Below are 15,571 nucleotides of genomic sequence, written 5' to 3' on the forward strand. Positions count from 1 at the left end.
TGAGAAGGGCATGAGCCAGGCAGGGTTGCCAGATTTAGAAAATAAAAATACAGGACAACCAGTTAAATTAGATTGTTAGTATTTTTAGTTTCAGTATGTCCCATGTGGCACTGGGACATACTTATACTAAAAAATTACTTGTTGTTTATCTGAATTTCAAATTTAAGTGGGTGTTCTGTATTTTACCAGGCAAACCCTCCCTTGGGGGGCAGGGAGGACTGCTCAGGAGTTAATTCTGCCCCATTTTATCCATCCTCTCATCTCCCCAGGGCGCAGCGGCAGGACAGGAAGGCCCCCAAAATAAGGGAGGCTGGGAGCCCCTGTCCGCCAGCCCGTTGACATCCTGGATTGTGAGGATAAATGTGACCTTCATCTTCCTGCGGCCCCACCTCGAGCTCCCCAGTTACCTGTGACCCCGGGGGAGCAAAGGTGAAGCCTGAGGGTCCTCGCACTGGCAGAGCCTCCCGTGTCTGTGGTGACACAGCTAGCTGCTGGTGGGAGAACAAAGTACCTCTCTCCTCGCAGAGGGGGAACCCACGTGTGTTGGTGGGGGGGACCTACTGCCAGGGGAACCTTTCTTTTCCTTTTCTTGGGTTCCCAAGGGGCCCATAAAAGAAGACGCTCCCCCTCCCCGCGCCCTTCCTAGAAATGCTGGAAGTGCTCCTTTTCTTCTCTCAACCCCCCCACTCACACTTCTCCTGGCTGGAGCAGTGACGCAGAAGCCAGGTAGGTGAGTGAAATCAGTAAGGAACCCCTTTTGTCCTTGGGTCCTCCCTGTATGTCCTAATCCAAATTTATTTGCGATAAACCCATAATTTTTTAGACTTCGGTGTCTACTCCTCTATTCAGAAAGTCAGACCCCCAAGACTCGACACCCATCAGCTGGGGCAGGATCCTGTCTGCTCTCCCTTCACTCTGCTCCCCACTGCCCTCAAGCCCCCGCCCTCCAGGCTGGCTCCTAACCACAGCAACTAATTTTTAGGTACACTGGGGCCAAACTGCTTAATCCTTACAAGAACTCCATAAAGTAGGTTTGTTCATAATCCCTATGAGGCTCAGAGAGGTTAGGTATCTTTCCTACATCACACAGCTTGACAATCTCCTCACATAAGAAATACTTTCAGGAGAAGGTTTGGAGATGTCCTCAGGGTCCACTCTTTTCTCCCAGATAATATTTATCTATCCCTCTTTGTCCACTGTCCAACTGTCCATCCCACCCACCACCACCTATCAAATATTTACTGTCTTCCTTTATGTGTCAGGCACTGCTTAAGAACCTAGATACAGCTGTGAACATGTTCAAGTCCCTCACCTCATGCTACTTACATTCTCGTAACAATAGCTAGCATTTACTGAAGAGTGCCACATGCCAGCAACTGTTCCAATCACTTTATATTGAACATCATTTAATCCTCTTGGCAATCCTTTGAGTAGGTACTAATACCATCATGTTCTGTTTTGCAGATGAGGAAAATGAGGCACAGAGAGGTTAAGTAATCTACCCGTGGTCACAGCTGATAAGGGATAGAGCTGGGATTAGATCCAAGGCACTCTGGCTCCAGAGCCTATGATCTTAACCAGCACATTCTCCTGCTTTTCCTACAGCTACATTCGCATGGAAGCTTTCCAGAAATAAGGCCCCATTTTCTGAGTCTGATCCAAAGGGGAAAAGTTAATGGTGAGAATGTCAGCGCGCTAACATTTGGGAGGCTAGCGGAGGCTGGTTAGCAGGCTGAACCATCCAGCCCTGCTTCTAAACACTTCTATCAGCAGGCCTAATACTCCTTCCCATGTTTCTGCCACTGTCACTGTGCCCACTTGTCTATGGGAATGAGCCCCTGCTCTCAACAGCAGCCTGGAGAAATCATGTGTTTTGTATCTTGTCCCCAGCTGCTGCTGCTCTTCTGCACATCTGGGAAGTGTAAGTGTGGCTATAGACCGCCCTCCATTTAGCAGCTCCCCATGGAACTCAGCTGCTGCTCCCTAACCAGCCAAGAAAGCAAGTCTGAGGCCAGATGCTGCCTCTTACATTTTCTCTACTCCATGGGTTGGCCATGCCTTCTCCACGACAGTTGCTTAGCATCATGTTGCCCTCTTCTGTCTTTGTAATTAAAATTACAGGCACATTTCAGCCAGAATGGGCAGTCTTGAATATCTAAGAATTACAGAGGTTTCAGGGGAGGAAAAACCTATTATCATCCAATTAAGAGCCTATAAAACACTCGCTATTAAACAGACTCTTTGGTCTGCGTTGGTGACAACTTCAGAGACTCCAAAGATCTCATTGCAGACAACAAATAAGAGCTTGTTCACCTTAATGTTTATAAAGGCGCCTGAGCGTTTCAGAATTTCATCATCACCAAGTGGCTAATAATAGATGAGGGACCACACACCAGTACTTGGTGGTTGCAGACTCTAGCCAGACTTGAAGGTTTGTTTGTTTCCTTGGAATTAACAGACTTGTCTGGCATGAAAACATCCAATTGTTAGACTTTCTTTTTTAAGCCTGCAAAAGTAACCCATGTTCTTGGAGAGGGCACTTGCCAAGGACAGTAAATGGGAACCTTTGATTCCATGACTGGTGGAAAGTCAGAGGCTGTGGGGACCTTAGAGGCCACCTTGCTTAGCTCTCTGACACCAAGGCAATGGAGTGACACCCAGAATGGTGAGGTGATTCCTCCAAAATCATAGAGTGAGAAAAAAACTAAGACTAGACCTTGGGTCTCTTGCTATCCAGATGAATTAAAAATAATTATTAGGTCTTTGGTACTTGGTGAATTTAAATCAACTCAGAAAAGACCATTACTAATTTAATGAAAATAGTAGCTCTGGTCTACCCAGCACAAGAGCTACGGGAAGAGAGACCTCTGACCACAAGAACTTCCAACAGATGGCATGAGGGCATGTGGCTGGAAATTGCAAGAGACAGTTTCCTATAGGTGAAATTCACAGGTGGCAAAGCTCACTCTCTTCCCCTCTGAGGCTGGCTGACACAGGCCAGTTTTCCCTCTGCTCAGAATGGCCCACCCCTCTGGGTTGACAGGGAACCTGGGAAATCCACTGAGAAGACCTGGGGCATGGGCACCGAAAATCTGCTATGGCAGCTCAGCACCAACCCTCTGAAACTAGAGTCCCATGTCCTATGTCCCTTGCGGCCCTCTGGTGCCTCTGGCTTCCTCCTTCAGCAGCAGGCTCCTCTCTACACTTAAACCGTATCTGCAGGGCTTAGCTGGCACGTATTTATGTAGTGCCAGTAATCCCGCTGAAGAAGTGGATCTCGGTTTGAAAGTCCCATCTCTGGTATTGCTATCACAGAGTTCCACTGTAGAACAAAGAATTAGCGTGTGCACCACCTGACAGTTAGAAGGCCACCTCTACGCTGTCCTAGCAGATGATGGCTTACACAACCTCTCCCAAGGCTACTCTATATAAAGCCTTTAAAATGAAAGCCAGGACTCTGTGATGACATATCAGACAGGACGATTAGCTGAAGAAAGAGGCACTTTGGATTTGGAAGGGTGAGGTAGGTAGGAGCAGAAGAGACAATTTCTATGTCCTTCGAATCAGACCATATTAACAGTCAGGGAAGTTGTTTGCTTGCTATAGGCCTAGGGAAGAACAGTTAGGCTGTGGACTCTTTAATTTGATTCTGGGATGGCCTTTTACTTACAAAGGGCTATATCTAAGTTTGGCCTGCTCTGTAGCCCGGAAACCTGAAATATTAAAGAGACATTTGTCCTCCAAAGAATTAGGGGCTACAGAATCTTCAATTCTTAATTAACATTGTTTTTTCCTATAGGAATTCTCAAGTATTTATGCACATAGCGATAAAAAGAAAGCACCACTGAATAAACCCAGTACCGTATCTAACTACATTGGGCTTTTGTTCAGTAAAACTCCATGATAGCAAACATTTATGAGTGCTTACTCTGTGCTGTGTGCACTGTGTTCATTACTTCACATGCCTTTTCTTACTTTATGCAAACCTATTTTTGAACACTTACTAGGAACTAGGAATAAAAACAGAAAAGTCTTTGTCCTCAATGAATTTATATTGTAGCAAAATACAATCCTCAGAACACTTAATCCTCATTATAACTCTGAAAGGTAGGGACAGCTGTTCTCTCTATTTTACAGATAAGAAATGGAGGCAGACGGATTAATAAGTTTTTCAAGGCCCTTTTTTCAAATTCTACCAGCAGGTGGCCAAGGCTTCTCACACGTTCTAACTAGTTACCACCCACAGCACAAGGCCACTTTAACAAAGCAGCCGGTTCCTGATGTATTGGTTGGTACATTCTAATCAATAGCTGTTTGTGAATTTCAAATCTTGTTCCCTAACTAATTGATCCCTTTATAATGGTAATACTCTCTCTAGGAAGAATGCTGACATTTTATTTTTGACATGTTTGTTTGATAAAGGAACCTCAGCTCATATGATCATAGCTACAGAGCATTGATTTATACTCACTGTTGAATAAATTGACGATGTGCTGGAAACCAAGGAGAGCGAGGATCCGTGAACTATTTTAAAAAGAAAAGAAAAGGTGAATTGCATAGCTCGTGCTATGGAGGCAAAAAAAGGGGGAAGAAAGGAGGAACTCAGCCTTCAAGGGCACTACCAGCCTCAGAGCAACTTATCCCCCATTGACCCAACCTTTCCTGGTTCAGCCACGGGTCAGCATCAAATAAGGAATAATTTGTTAAGGGAGTCAGTCAATTTTCTGTTACCTCATTTTATGCCTACAACCTTCTAAATATTTTTTCCTCCGACTATCAAAATAACACATGATTACTTAATGAAAATTTCCAAGTACAGAGAAGTGTGAAAAAGCATGTTCCCTGCTGTAACATGCATGATTCATAATTCTATTATCCAGGGGCAATCTGTTACCATTCCAGCATATTTTATTCCATTTTTTTCCAATGCATTCATTTTTGGGTTTAGATCATGGTGCGTGTATATTTTATATCCCGCTAAGCATCTGTCCCTTGTAGGTGCAAAAGATGAGCTGATTATTTTGAACATAGAAGGCTGTTGGCCATAGTAAATTCATTCTAGATGATGCACATTTGTTTATAAACCTTCACTTAGAAAACATATGCAGTGAAATTAGAGTCTTCATTCAATTTCTATCATGTCTACAGAGACAAGCAAGTGGTGTTGTCTTTTCTGTTCCCGATCGGTACTTTCTGACTTAGAACCATCCTTGTCCCCTCTTATTACCCTTCCTGCCTTCAGCCGAGGGGAGACATTTTATTAATTGCTATCATGAAATTTTAAAGCATGGTCTTTTCTAGGACAAGGTATTCTGGCTGACTTTTCTTTTCAGGAACCAGATTCTTTCATGACATTTTCTTGGTACTCTTGACAACGTATTTCAAAGGCAGAAATATGCCTGTGGAGACACCAAAGACCTTTTAACTGGGCAAAGCTTTCCTGACCACGGGTGGAACGCCTCTACTCCCACAGTGCGCTGTCACCTTTCGGGCTGAGGGTCGGAGGCTTGGGAGTAACTTTCTACGTGTACTCAGCTGATTTCACTTACCTCTCAAGCAATGAACTCAGTTTAGAGCAGCAGTCGGCAGAAGCCATCTGCCCACAAGATACCTGAGGACCAGGTCAGTGTACGACTCAGGTGTCTCCTATACGTGGTCACTAACACTACGAATCCTACACTCAGCTCACAAGCAAGCCTCGATAGTACTTTGCCTCCTCAGAGCCTCTGCCCATACAGTTACCTTTGTTTAGGATGAAATCTCATTTCTGTCTGTCCAGACTTTCAGGATTGACACAAACACCTTCTCCATGAAGCCTTCCCTTATTTCGCTGACTGTCCCCTAGATGGGCTTTCTCCTGCGGAACCCACATTGGTCCTGGCTTGCCCTACCAGCCTTTGCCCCTCTTCACAGGTGCCTGTTACACTGAGGTTGCCCCTGCACCACCCCTCACATCTACCTTCCTTAGCGATGCCCAGAGTTCTAGATCTTTGCCTCTGTTCTCCTTCCATCTGTGACTCATCTGACTCATACCCCATAAAAAATCAGTTTAAGGTATTAAAGCCAATAATGGCTTTTAGCGTGAGTATGCCCACACATTAACAGAAGCTTCTCATGCCCCAACTCGGTGACCTAATGTTCCAAAGGGGTAATGCACTTCAGCCCCATGACACAAGCAGCAGTTGGGAGATTATACTGGAGGCCAAGCTGGGGTCAGAGATGAGGATAGCATGACCCTATGATCACACCGCCTTGTTCTCTGGCCTAGGGCTGCTGGAAAAGGGAAGATTTTTCTCTTCCATTTCGCCACCTCATAGATTTGCTGACACTGCCTTCAGCAATGCCTCAGTGTAAGCTGGGGCTACAGGCTGAGGAGAGTGCAACTGGCAGGTTTGGGGTGGAGGTACTTATTTTTCTCTGTAATTAATTCCTCTCACTTGGTCAATAGCAACAGCAGGGCTGTGGTCTAAAGAAAGATTTCCTGACTTCCAGAGTCAACCCCAAACTGAATGTGGCTTGCCTGAACCATCGCACTTGGCCCTCCTTCAGGTGAACCAAGCCAAGTCAGAGCCTGGGTTGTGGGGCTTGGATACTTCCACACAGCGAAAGGCATATGCGAGTTACAAAGCTCAAACAGCACAAGCAGCAGGCCATGCATGTCCTCTCTATACCTATGTCGCTGACATTCTGAGGTTACAAGGAAACTAGAGGCCATTTCTGCCTTTGAGCAATCTGAAACCGAGAGGTTAAATGAGCTGCTCAAGGTCACACAGCATTCAGAAACAGAGTCTGCTCGTTTTGCCCTGGAGTAGCCTGGTTTACTGGTTTCTGGGTGGTTTCTTTCTTTCTTTCTTTTTTCTTTTGTAAAGCCCTTTGGTATATTTCAGAATGGTTTCTCAAACCCACAAGCCAGAAGCAAATTTGAGGAGATGCTTTAGGTAGGGGAGAAGTCACGAGACAGACGAAACCAACTGGGCATATTCCAGCCAATAAAGCAACAAAGTGCTCTGACATCACACTTGGTCAGCTCACATATATATTCAGCTTCATGGGAATCAAAGCATTTTCTCATTTGTATTGTTTGAAGTGACCCCCATCATCACAGAGAATTTATAGGGAATATGCCCAGACAGGGCAGGAATTTCTATCCCCAATTAACAAAAGAGTAAATGAAAGCCCAGAGAGGCTAAGTGATGTGGCTGAGCACACACAGGTGGTCAGGAGCAGCGAAGAATGTGAATCTAGGTCTCGTACCCTGGTTCTTGCCCCACCTCTGGGTACTACTGCCCAAGGAGCTGATGGGAATGAGGTTCAGTTCTGAAGGCTGACAGGCTGCCCCCTCAACCAGCAAAGGAACTGTAACTGAAAACCGAGAAAAGGTTGATGCAGGATCACAGTTCATCTCAGGCAGGCGGGAAAGCCCAGCTGCGACCAGGGCAGAGCCAATGTCAAGGCAGAACGGAGTAGAAAAATAGATGGCTCGAATCAAGAGTTTGGGATCTAGTCCTGGCTGCTTCAAGTCCTCAAGTCACTCCTCCTGTCTCAATTTTGTCACAAACAAAATGGGGATGGAATGTACTTTGGGGAGAAGAATAAAATAAAACATGACAATTGTAATAGCTACCATTGATGGACTCCTTCCATAAGCCCTTTTTCAAGGTCATTTTGCTAAATGCTTCCCAGGAGTTATCTCAGCTAATCTTCACTTCACGCCTTGGAAGCAGGTACAATTATTTTCTGTATTTTGGTGGCCAGGAACTGAGCAGGGCCCGGACCCTCGCCAAAGTCTCACTGATAACACTGAAGGTGCCAGGATTTGAACTGCAACTGTAACTCGGGGGCGAGACACAAGTTACAAGTGAGCTGCAGTGCAAGACCTCGTTATGAAAAGCTTCTTTGCTCTGCTCCTGCGATTCCACGTGGAATAGTTTAGGCTGCACAAGCTCTTTGGCGTGATTGGTACACTCCATTTTCAAAATGCCTCAAGCAGCTCCTGAAAGGTACGCTATTAGAGCTGACTTTAAAATTGCATAATGCATCTGATGGAAATGAATGTATCTGCAATAATTTTGAAAGGCTGTCTGGGGGCCATGCCTATACCTCAGCTACATGGTTAAGATACTCACTTCCTTCAAAACGCAAGATGCTTATTAAATCCCACAAAATCCTTGCACAAGTACTTGTGCTTATTCTTCCCAAATGTCTATATAGCTTTCTGGCATGTGATATACCTTTTACTGACTCTTATAAGGAGGTTCTAAAGTGAGATGTGAAATTTTTCCAACTGTTTCTGTAGCACTGTTAAAACTTCAAAGGAGGGAAAAGTCTCTATGCAGTGGAATTATAAACATGTAATTGCACCTAGGTGAAATCTAAAATACAAAATGAATGAATAAACAAAACAAAAAATAATCCCTCATATATACAGAGAGCAAACGGACGGCTGCCAGGTGGGAGGGGCTGGGGGGCTGGGTGAAAAAGGGGAAGGGATTAAGAAGTGTAAATCAGCAGGTACACAGAGTCATGGGGATGTCAAGTGACAGCATAGAGGATACAGAATATAATATTGTAATTGGGGGGGATCACTTCGTAATTTATATAAATGTCTAACCAGTATGCTGTACACCTGAAACTAATATAATATTAAATGTCAACTGTAGTTGAAAAATCAGGAATAAAATTTAAAAAAGAAAGACAAAAGAAAAAATAACCATCTAATTGCACAAGTCTTATTGTGTTTTTGCAATAGCCTTAGAAGAGATAAAAAATAATCTGATGCCGAATTTCCCAACAGACAAAAATAGTGTGTTTACAGTATATTGACGGCAGTCCCTACCTCTTCCCTGCAAATTAGATTTCACCTCTCATTTCAGTTTCACATCACCATGAATCATGAGGTTTACAAAAGTCTAGACACTGCTTGTGAGCAAGCACTTTTTATCAATGTCACTTTGACGTCCAGATAGATAGATATTCCACAGTTGTGCTGTCTGACAGCTTGATTCCAGATGGAGTAAATAAAAGCAATCTGATGAGTATACGGTAATGGTCCTGGATCTTTATGAGGCGAAGTGTGCTTGTTTGGACAAGTCTCAGTATTGCACATAGTTCACTCAGGTACACACATGACGGAGAACATGAATACGGCCCAGGACACACTCCATATGTGAGCCGTCATCAGGAGGGCTGGGAACGCTCCATGGCCCTGCCTGGCCAGCACACTGACTGGGAAAAAAGTTCAAGACAAACTGCCTACTCCTGCCCTTTAGGGTCAACACATCCTCCAGTATTATTGCTCTGAGTGGTTACAGCACTCATTTCTAGCGCTTAAATCCAGGGAAACACTTAAATCCAGGAAACCACTCTCCATCCCGCACGCTTCCCCCTCCTTAATCCTCTGGCCCAGCAGGTTCCCATATATGGATTTACAGACTTGCATCTGCTCAGTGAATATCACTGGATGCGAATGATACATAAATGAGGGTAGAGAGAATTAAGTCACTAAAAAGATTAGCCAGGGCAACTGCTCTGTAACTAAACTCTAAAACTCTTAAAGTCCATTGGACCTTCACTCGTGTGGCTCAGTGGGTTGAGCGCCAGCGCTGGCCTATGAACCAAGGGGTTACCAGTTCAATTCCCAGTCAGGGCACATGCCTGGGTTGTGGGCCAGGTCCCTGGTTGCGGGCATTTGAGAGGCAACCGATTGATGTTTCTCTCACACAGCAATGTCTCTTTCCCTCTCTTTCTCCCTCCCTTCCCCCTCTCTCTAAAAAGAAATAAATAAAATCTTAAAAAAAAAAAAAAATCCATCAGGCAACGTAGAAGCTTATATCCCACATTTCTCTACCTCCTGACCTGTTTAGGGATTTCTGAAACAATCAGGTTTGTTTGTTCTTTCCTACCAGGAGGATGCTGGGCATATTTCCCCACTCTTGCAGAGAGGTCAGTGCCTATGACTCCCCTCCCACTTTCTGTTCTGTGGCTGGCAAAGAAGAGAGAACAACTAGAGATATTGCCCTCAGCCTGGGCTTGCTTTGCTCCAAGAGTCCCCATCCTCTGGCTGGGAACTTCCAGCTGCCAGAGCACTAATGCTAAAGCTTTGTCTATAGGCTATGACATGTAATAACATTATTGGGTTAGCATTTGTAAAATATTATCTCCTTTAATTCTCATAATTCTATGAGCTGAGTAGTAGTATGACTCCCATGTTATCAGTGAGAAAACAGGGCAAAGAGAGGTGAAGTAATTGCCCAAGATCATATACCTAACAAACAGTGGAACTGAAACTCAAGCCCTGGCAGTCTTACTACGCATTCTTAACCATTCATTCGTCAGTGAGTACTGCCTCTAATGTCCTATCGGTCCACCTCTGGGAAGCTTTTGGGGGAGTGGGTGATGTCCCGCCACAGCATTTTGACTGCCTGTGTCCCTGACTCACACATTGAGTGAAGGAACAAAGGGAAAGAGAAATGAACTGAGTTAGGAAGGCAGTAGGCAAAGCTTCCCACAGTATTCTTAACCCAAAATCCTGATTAAAATGAAGAGAATGCAAAAATCTAATCCAAAATTATTGCCAATTAGTAAGCTAAGAAGGAAAAGAGCATCACTGAAAGCAATAAACTTGAAAAACTGATGCCTAAATAAAGAAGCAGAAAAATCCGGAGTGCAGCAGAGGGGCACGGTTGCCCACAGCCCCCCAGAGTCTTACGGGCGCGTCAGCCCAGGGACATGAACTCTCCAGGAACTCGCTCTGCCGAGATGGTGAGCCGGCGCTGGAACCTCGAGGTGGAGGCGTGTGCCAAGAAGCTCCGGCCCACGTCCAAGACAGAGAAGCCTAGAGCGGAACTCAGCCAGCTGTAAGGGTCACCTCTGGATTTTTTTCAGCAGCCTCTTCCCTCGAGTCCTGTGAGGTCCAGTAAGATCCAGACCCTACTATTTATTCCCCCAGAGTAAGTGGGAGAGCTGGAAGCACTTATAGGTAGACTCTAGGTCAGTGAAGTGAACTTGGCAAAGAAGAGCATTAACAACAGCCCCTGGCCCGGGAGATGGCCAGTCTCCTTGCTTACCTTCTTCAAACCCATCCCGGAAAGAGCCCGAGCGGCTCATGGTTCTGCTCTTCTCATCCAGGGACATGGAGCTATTCCGGAAGCGGCTGTCGGTGTACGGGTCGTACTGCCCGTCAGCATTGGAGAGGCTGTGGGTCCTCAGCATGGTCGGGTTGGACAAGCTCATCTGCGTGACAGTGGTGGGGCTCGCTGGAACGAAAGGAATGGAATCAAAAGGCTGGACGGGGGTGAAGAGGAGACTGCTTATTATCGGCCATATCCGTCCCTGCCAACTCCGCTCCCTTGTCTATTTTCTAAAAGGTAGTCACATCAGCATTTGAGTTACACACTGAGAGCTAAAAATAAGGGAGGAAAGGTGGGTCAGTTCCAAAGCAAGGCTCTGGGCCTCAGCTTTCCAACTTGGCACGTTCAGACAAGCTAGTGTCACCTTCCAGGCATGAGCTAATTACTCCCTGGGCTCATCTGGAACAATTCTCTCTAAAGCCAAAAGCCCAAAATAGTCCCACTGGGCTTTTGATCAGATGGGAAGCATTTGTGCATGAGAAGAAACTCCTGCCTCAAAGAGTTACGGCTGGGAAAGAACAATATGAACATACGTCTCATTGCCCCGGAAACGGAACACTGAAGACCAGCGCCTAAAGAGCTTTGGTGCGAAGGGGGCAGATTTACCTTAGTTGAAACTAGCTTTCTTATTAAAATTCTATCATTTCTACTAATGCATAATATTTCAGAAGTATCCCTGCAGTTAACTGAAAATGAAGAGTTAAGCCATACCCGATGATGAGCCACACCTGTCCTTAAAGACTGAGTTTATTATTCACAATAGTCAGAAGAGGCTGCCTCGCTGAAGAAGGGGAGAAGGCTGGAAAAGCTCTTTCCCCCTCTAGCAGTCTTCCAAGGCCCAGCTCCCACCCAGTCACCTTCATGTCACCTTCTCCTGCAATTTGAGCAGGACTGATCTTCCCTTTTTCTAACTGCAAAGAATACTTCAACTTCTATATGGCTTCCTGTAAAGCTTTGCATTGTTCTCTTTTACTCTGTTGATGAGTTTGTCTGGGTGTTTGTCACGCTAAAAAAGAATCTGCTGACATATCAGCAGAGAGCATGTTACAAATTCTTTTCCTTTCTCCGCAGTGCCAATCCAAGCATTATGTCAGCAGTAGGAACTTCCAAGAATACTTGTTCAATCAAAACTTGATTTTTATTTCTAGCTTAATAAAGCAATGAGGATATGCTATAAAACCTACTTCTTCAGGTCTCAGAAATCAAGAATGGGATGGTTAGCTCTTTGATATAACCCTACCTCTTTCAACCACAGAAAGAAAAATTATGGATTAGAGTACCAAAAACTTTTCCATTTTCTCTAGGTCTTTTGCTGTCAATCTCCTCTAATCAAACGACATTGTTGAGGGCTGATCAGATACCGAGAGTCTATGACCAACCTGTCTCTTTCCAATACAAGCTAACCCCTGCCCTAGGGAGGTGATCAGCACAGCTCATGACAAGCAGCTACTCACCAAGTTGAGAAAAGTTGAACCTTGTTCCGGAGGGAGAAGTGACACTGGAGCCAGAGGAAAAGGGGGAATTGGTGGCGGTGTCCTGCAGGCCTCCTGCAGAGTGGGACCGCAACCATTCTTTTGCGTCTTCCTGTGTGCGAAGCTGGGAGGCGGGAGTATACCTGGACAGACAGGAATCAAGCTGGGATGAACTATGATCAACGCTTATGAAAATGAACTCTGTGAAGCTGACAATGATCAGATATCCAAAGTTGATGTTTAAAAAAAAAAAAAAAAATCAGATTGCTGCATATCCCGAAACTTAAGAAGTTTCTAAAAAAATTTTTTTTTTTTTTTTGCTACTTGGCTGCCTTTGGGGAAAACTGTAATTCCTTACAGTTTGGAGGGAATACATAAAGGGAGCAAGTTCGGTGACTGCTCAGAAGAGCTGTCACGGGGCGTATCTGCAACATGTTGATTCATGACAGTGTCACGTCAAAGCCCCCACCTTGATAGGACTGAAGCAACAAAACAAGCTGCAGTTAGAGCTCTGAGGATGTATTTATTAGACAACGCATGGCATCTGCGTTCTAGAGCACACACGAGTGGCCGTGAGCCACAGCATATCAGAAACCAGACACGAAAAGGTGTGAGGACAGCAGTGCTTACAGGAGATGCTGCAATCTAGCATAAATAAGGCTTCGTGAAAGGAACCCTAAATCACTGGGCTTCACACAGGGGAGGCTCTTCAGAAGTTGGTATTCCTCCTCATTTACTCTGCAGTGTATTTGGTAGTGATTTATTGAATGTCTCCAATGAGCTAAGTGCCTTCACAGATGTTATCTTGAGTCACGTGCCAAGATTTCTATCTATTTTGTATGATTTCAAAGTCCATGTTCTTCTCATTATGCCCACAGGCAGCTTCTCAAATTTCTAAATCATCCAAGTGGCTAGAGAACCCTTAGACTTACAAACAGATTACCACATGGTGACTAGTGATGACGTCAACAGTGGGATTCTTTTGGCTTAAAAAGAAGTTGTGGTTGGTGTGTTGGTATTGGGTGTATGTGTGGAAGGAGGGAGCAAGAAAGGGAAAGTCAGAGTGAGAGGAAATATAAGAACATGTCTTCCTTCATGTTTTCACTCTAGTTGGACATATCACTTTCTAGGTCATATCAGTTCCCTGAAGACAGCTTGTCACATATCCCTATTCCACATGTTTAAAAGCCAATTTAAAAAAGCCAGAGCTACATCATTTTCATAGGACAGATCTGCTCCAGAAATATATACAGCATAAAAAACGTTAATATTTAGAGAATTTAGCTTTCTCTTGGGCAGCAGTGGGGTAGCAAGTCCAGCGCATTAAAAGCGGCTGAAATGTAAGCACTTAGCCTGGTCACTAACCATCAGCCCTCATCAGTGGGATGAAAACTGTTCAGTACAAAAGGCCTTGCCAGTTCCCTCTTTTAAGGCCACACTGGGGAGATTTTCAGTACTTTTATTTTTAGACTCTTAGAGTTGGCTTTACTCAGAGCTCCTTTTGAAAGAAAGCATTGATACCTACCTCACATTACTGTTCAAAATGCTCTCAGCCTTATGAGGTACAGATTATCAACTACAGACATACATGACAGTGTTGAAACATTTCATTCCAAGTTCCATTTCTGGCAAAAGCACATAATGCTTAGTGCAAGGGGAAGCTGATGCTACAAAGAAGGACGTATTTAGGGAGCAAGAGAAATGACAGCTGCAACCATAAGACATTTAAACCACGGGGCAGGCATTAGCACTGAGGTTCCTCTGATTGGCAAAGTGAAGTAGATGGTATAAGGCACGGTGACTTATAGCATCTTGTTTTACCGGGACCAGCACCCAAAATGAGCCTAAACCATGACTTCCACCAGATGAAAGGACTTTATTTCCTCATCGTCTTCTCTTTCTTTCCACCAAAAATGGATCACACCTATGTCTTGCTGGGCACTGAAAAGCAACCTGATTTTTGATGTTTATTTAGACGAGTGCTAAGTGTCTGTCCTTAGCAATTGTCTATGGGCCGAAAGTTAAATCTTTTCATATTTGGTGGTGATATTTCCTTCCTCCTTGGCTCTGTCCTGGCGAACAGATCAACATGCTACAAGTCACGTCCTTTCTCTTGGAAGCCAGCCCGTGAGCAGAACGGCCATGACGACGTGCCCAGCGAGTAGACCCACTGGCCCCGGAAGCCACAGGGACCGCACTCTGGGCTTGCACAGGGATGTTGCGCATGACATGGTTTTACCACATGAAGCCTGAAAAAGCACAGCCTCTGCTCAAGCAAATAAGCCAACGAATGGAGAGATGAGAATGACAGGGTGTGAGGGGAGCGGTCGTCCAAGGTCCTACTGCGGTGGCCAAAGCGGGGAGCCCAGCCCACCCGAACCCCCACCAGCCAAGCCCCAGAGCCACACCACATGGCATGGATGCAAGGAGGAAACACAGATACCTGAGTCCTTTCTTAGGCAAAGTGTTCCTATCAAGGTGCGGGTCACTGTAGGAAAGTTAAAACAAAAATGAGAACTTCAGAGAAGCACAGGAAAAGCAGGCGATGTGAGAAGGGAGAGGCTGAGAAGGGGCTGAAGAGGGCTGGGGAAGGAGACTCACTTCACCAGGAGGGCTCCCTTATCCAGCGGGGCGTGCAGCGCAGCCACGGGACACCAAAGAAACCCAGCCCTCGGCCTGCGCTGACCCCAGTGCGTACTTGACCCCCAGTCACCAGGAGGCCTGAGCCACTCAGCCCCGCAGGTTCAAAGCCAAACTCAGGGTCTGCCGCACCTTGAAGCAGAGCCCGTGCCTTCTGCGGCCCAGTCGCCCATCTCTACACCATCACCACGGCTTCTCGGAGAGAGAGAGATGCCAGCTTCTCTGCACCACTAACTCTGGGCCACCCCAGGGCCACCGGCGGTGACTTCAAGTGAGGCAAGGGACTTGTCAGAGTTTCAAGAGGCCTGCCGTCTGCATATTTGGAATTCA

General features: G+C 45.4%; 1 protein-coding gene across 2 annotated transcripts in view; it reads right to left on the reverse strand.

Annotated features, from left to right (window-relative positions):
• NAV2 (neuron navigator 2) overlaps window positions 1–15,571 on the reverse strand; it is a 363,747-nt gene that overhangs the window by 39,818 nt on the left and 308,358 nt on the right. For both annotated transcript variants that reach the window (XM_090263202.1, XM_090263193.1), the window contains 4 exons: window positions 15,045–15,089; window positions 12,584–12,744; window positions 11,067–11,255; window positions 4,472–4,524 (listed from right to left, as the gene is read on the reverse strand). In XM_090263202.1, the coding sequence (XP_090119328.1) occupies window positions 4,472–4,524; window positions 11,067–11,255; window positions 12,584–12,744; window positions 15,045–15,089 (448 nt within the window). The remainder of the gene's footprint in view (window positions 1–4,471; window positions 4,525–11,066; window positions 11,256–12,583; window positions 12,745–15,044; window positions 15,090–15,571) is intronic.

Source organism: Furipterus horrens, unplaced genomic scaffold, assembly GCF_987537825.1.
Source record: "Furipterus horrens unplaced genomic scaffold, mFurHor1.1.pri manual_scaffold_2, whole genome shotgun sequence".
Lineage (NCBI taxonomy): Eukaryota > Metazoa > Chordata > Mammalia > Chiroptera > Furipteridae > Furipterus > Furipterus horrens.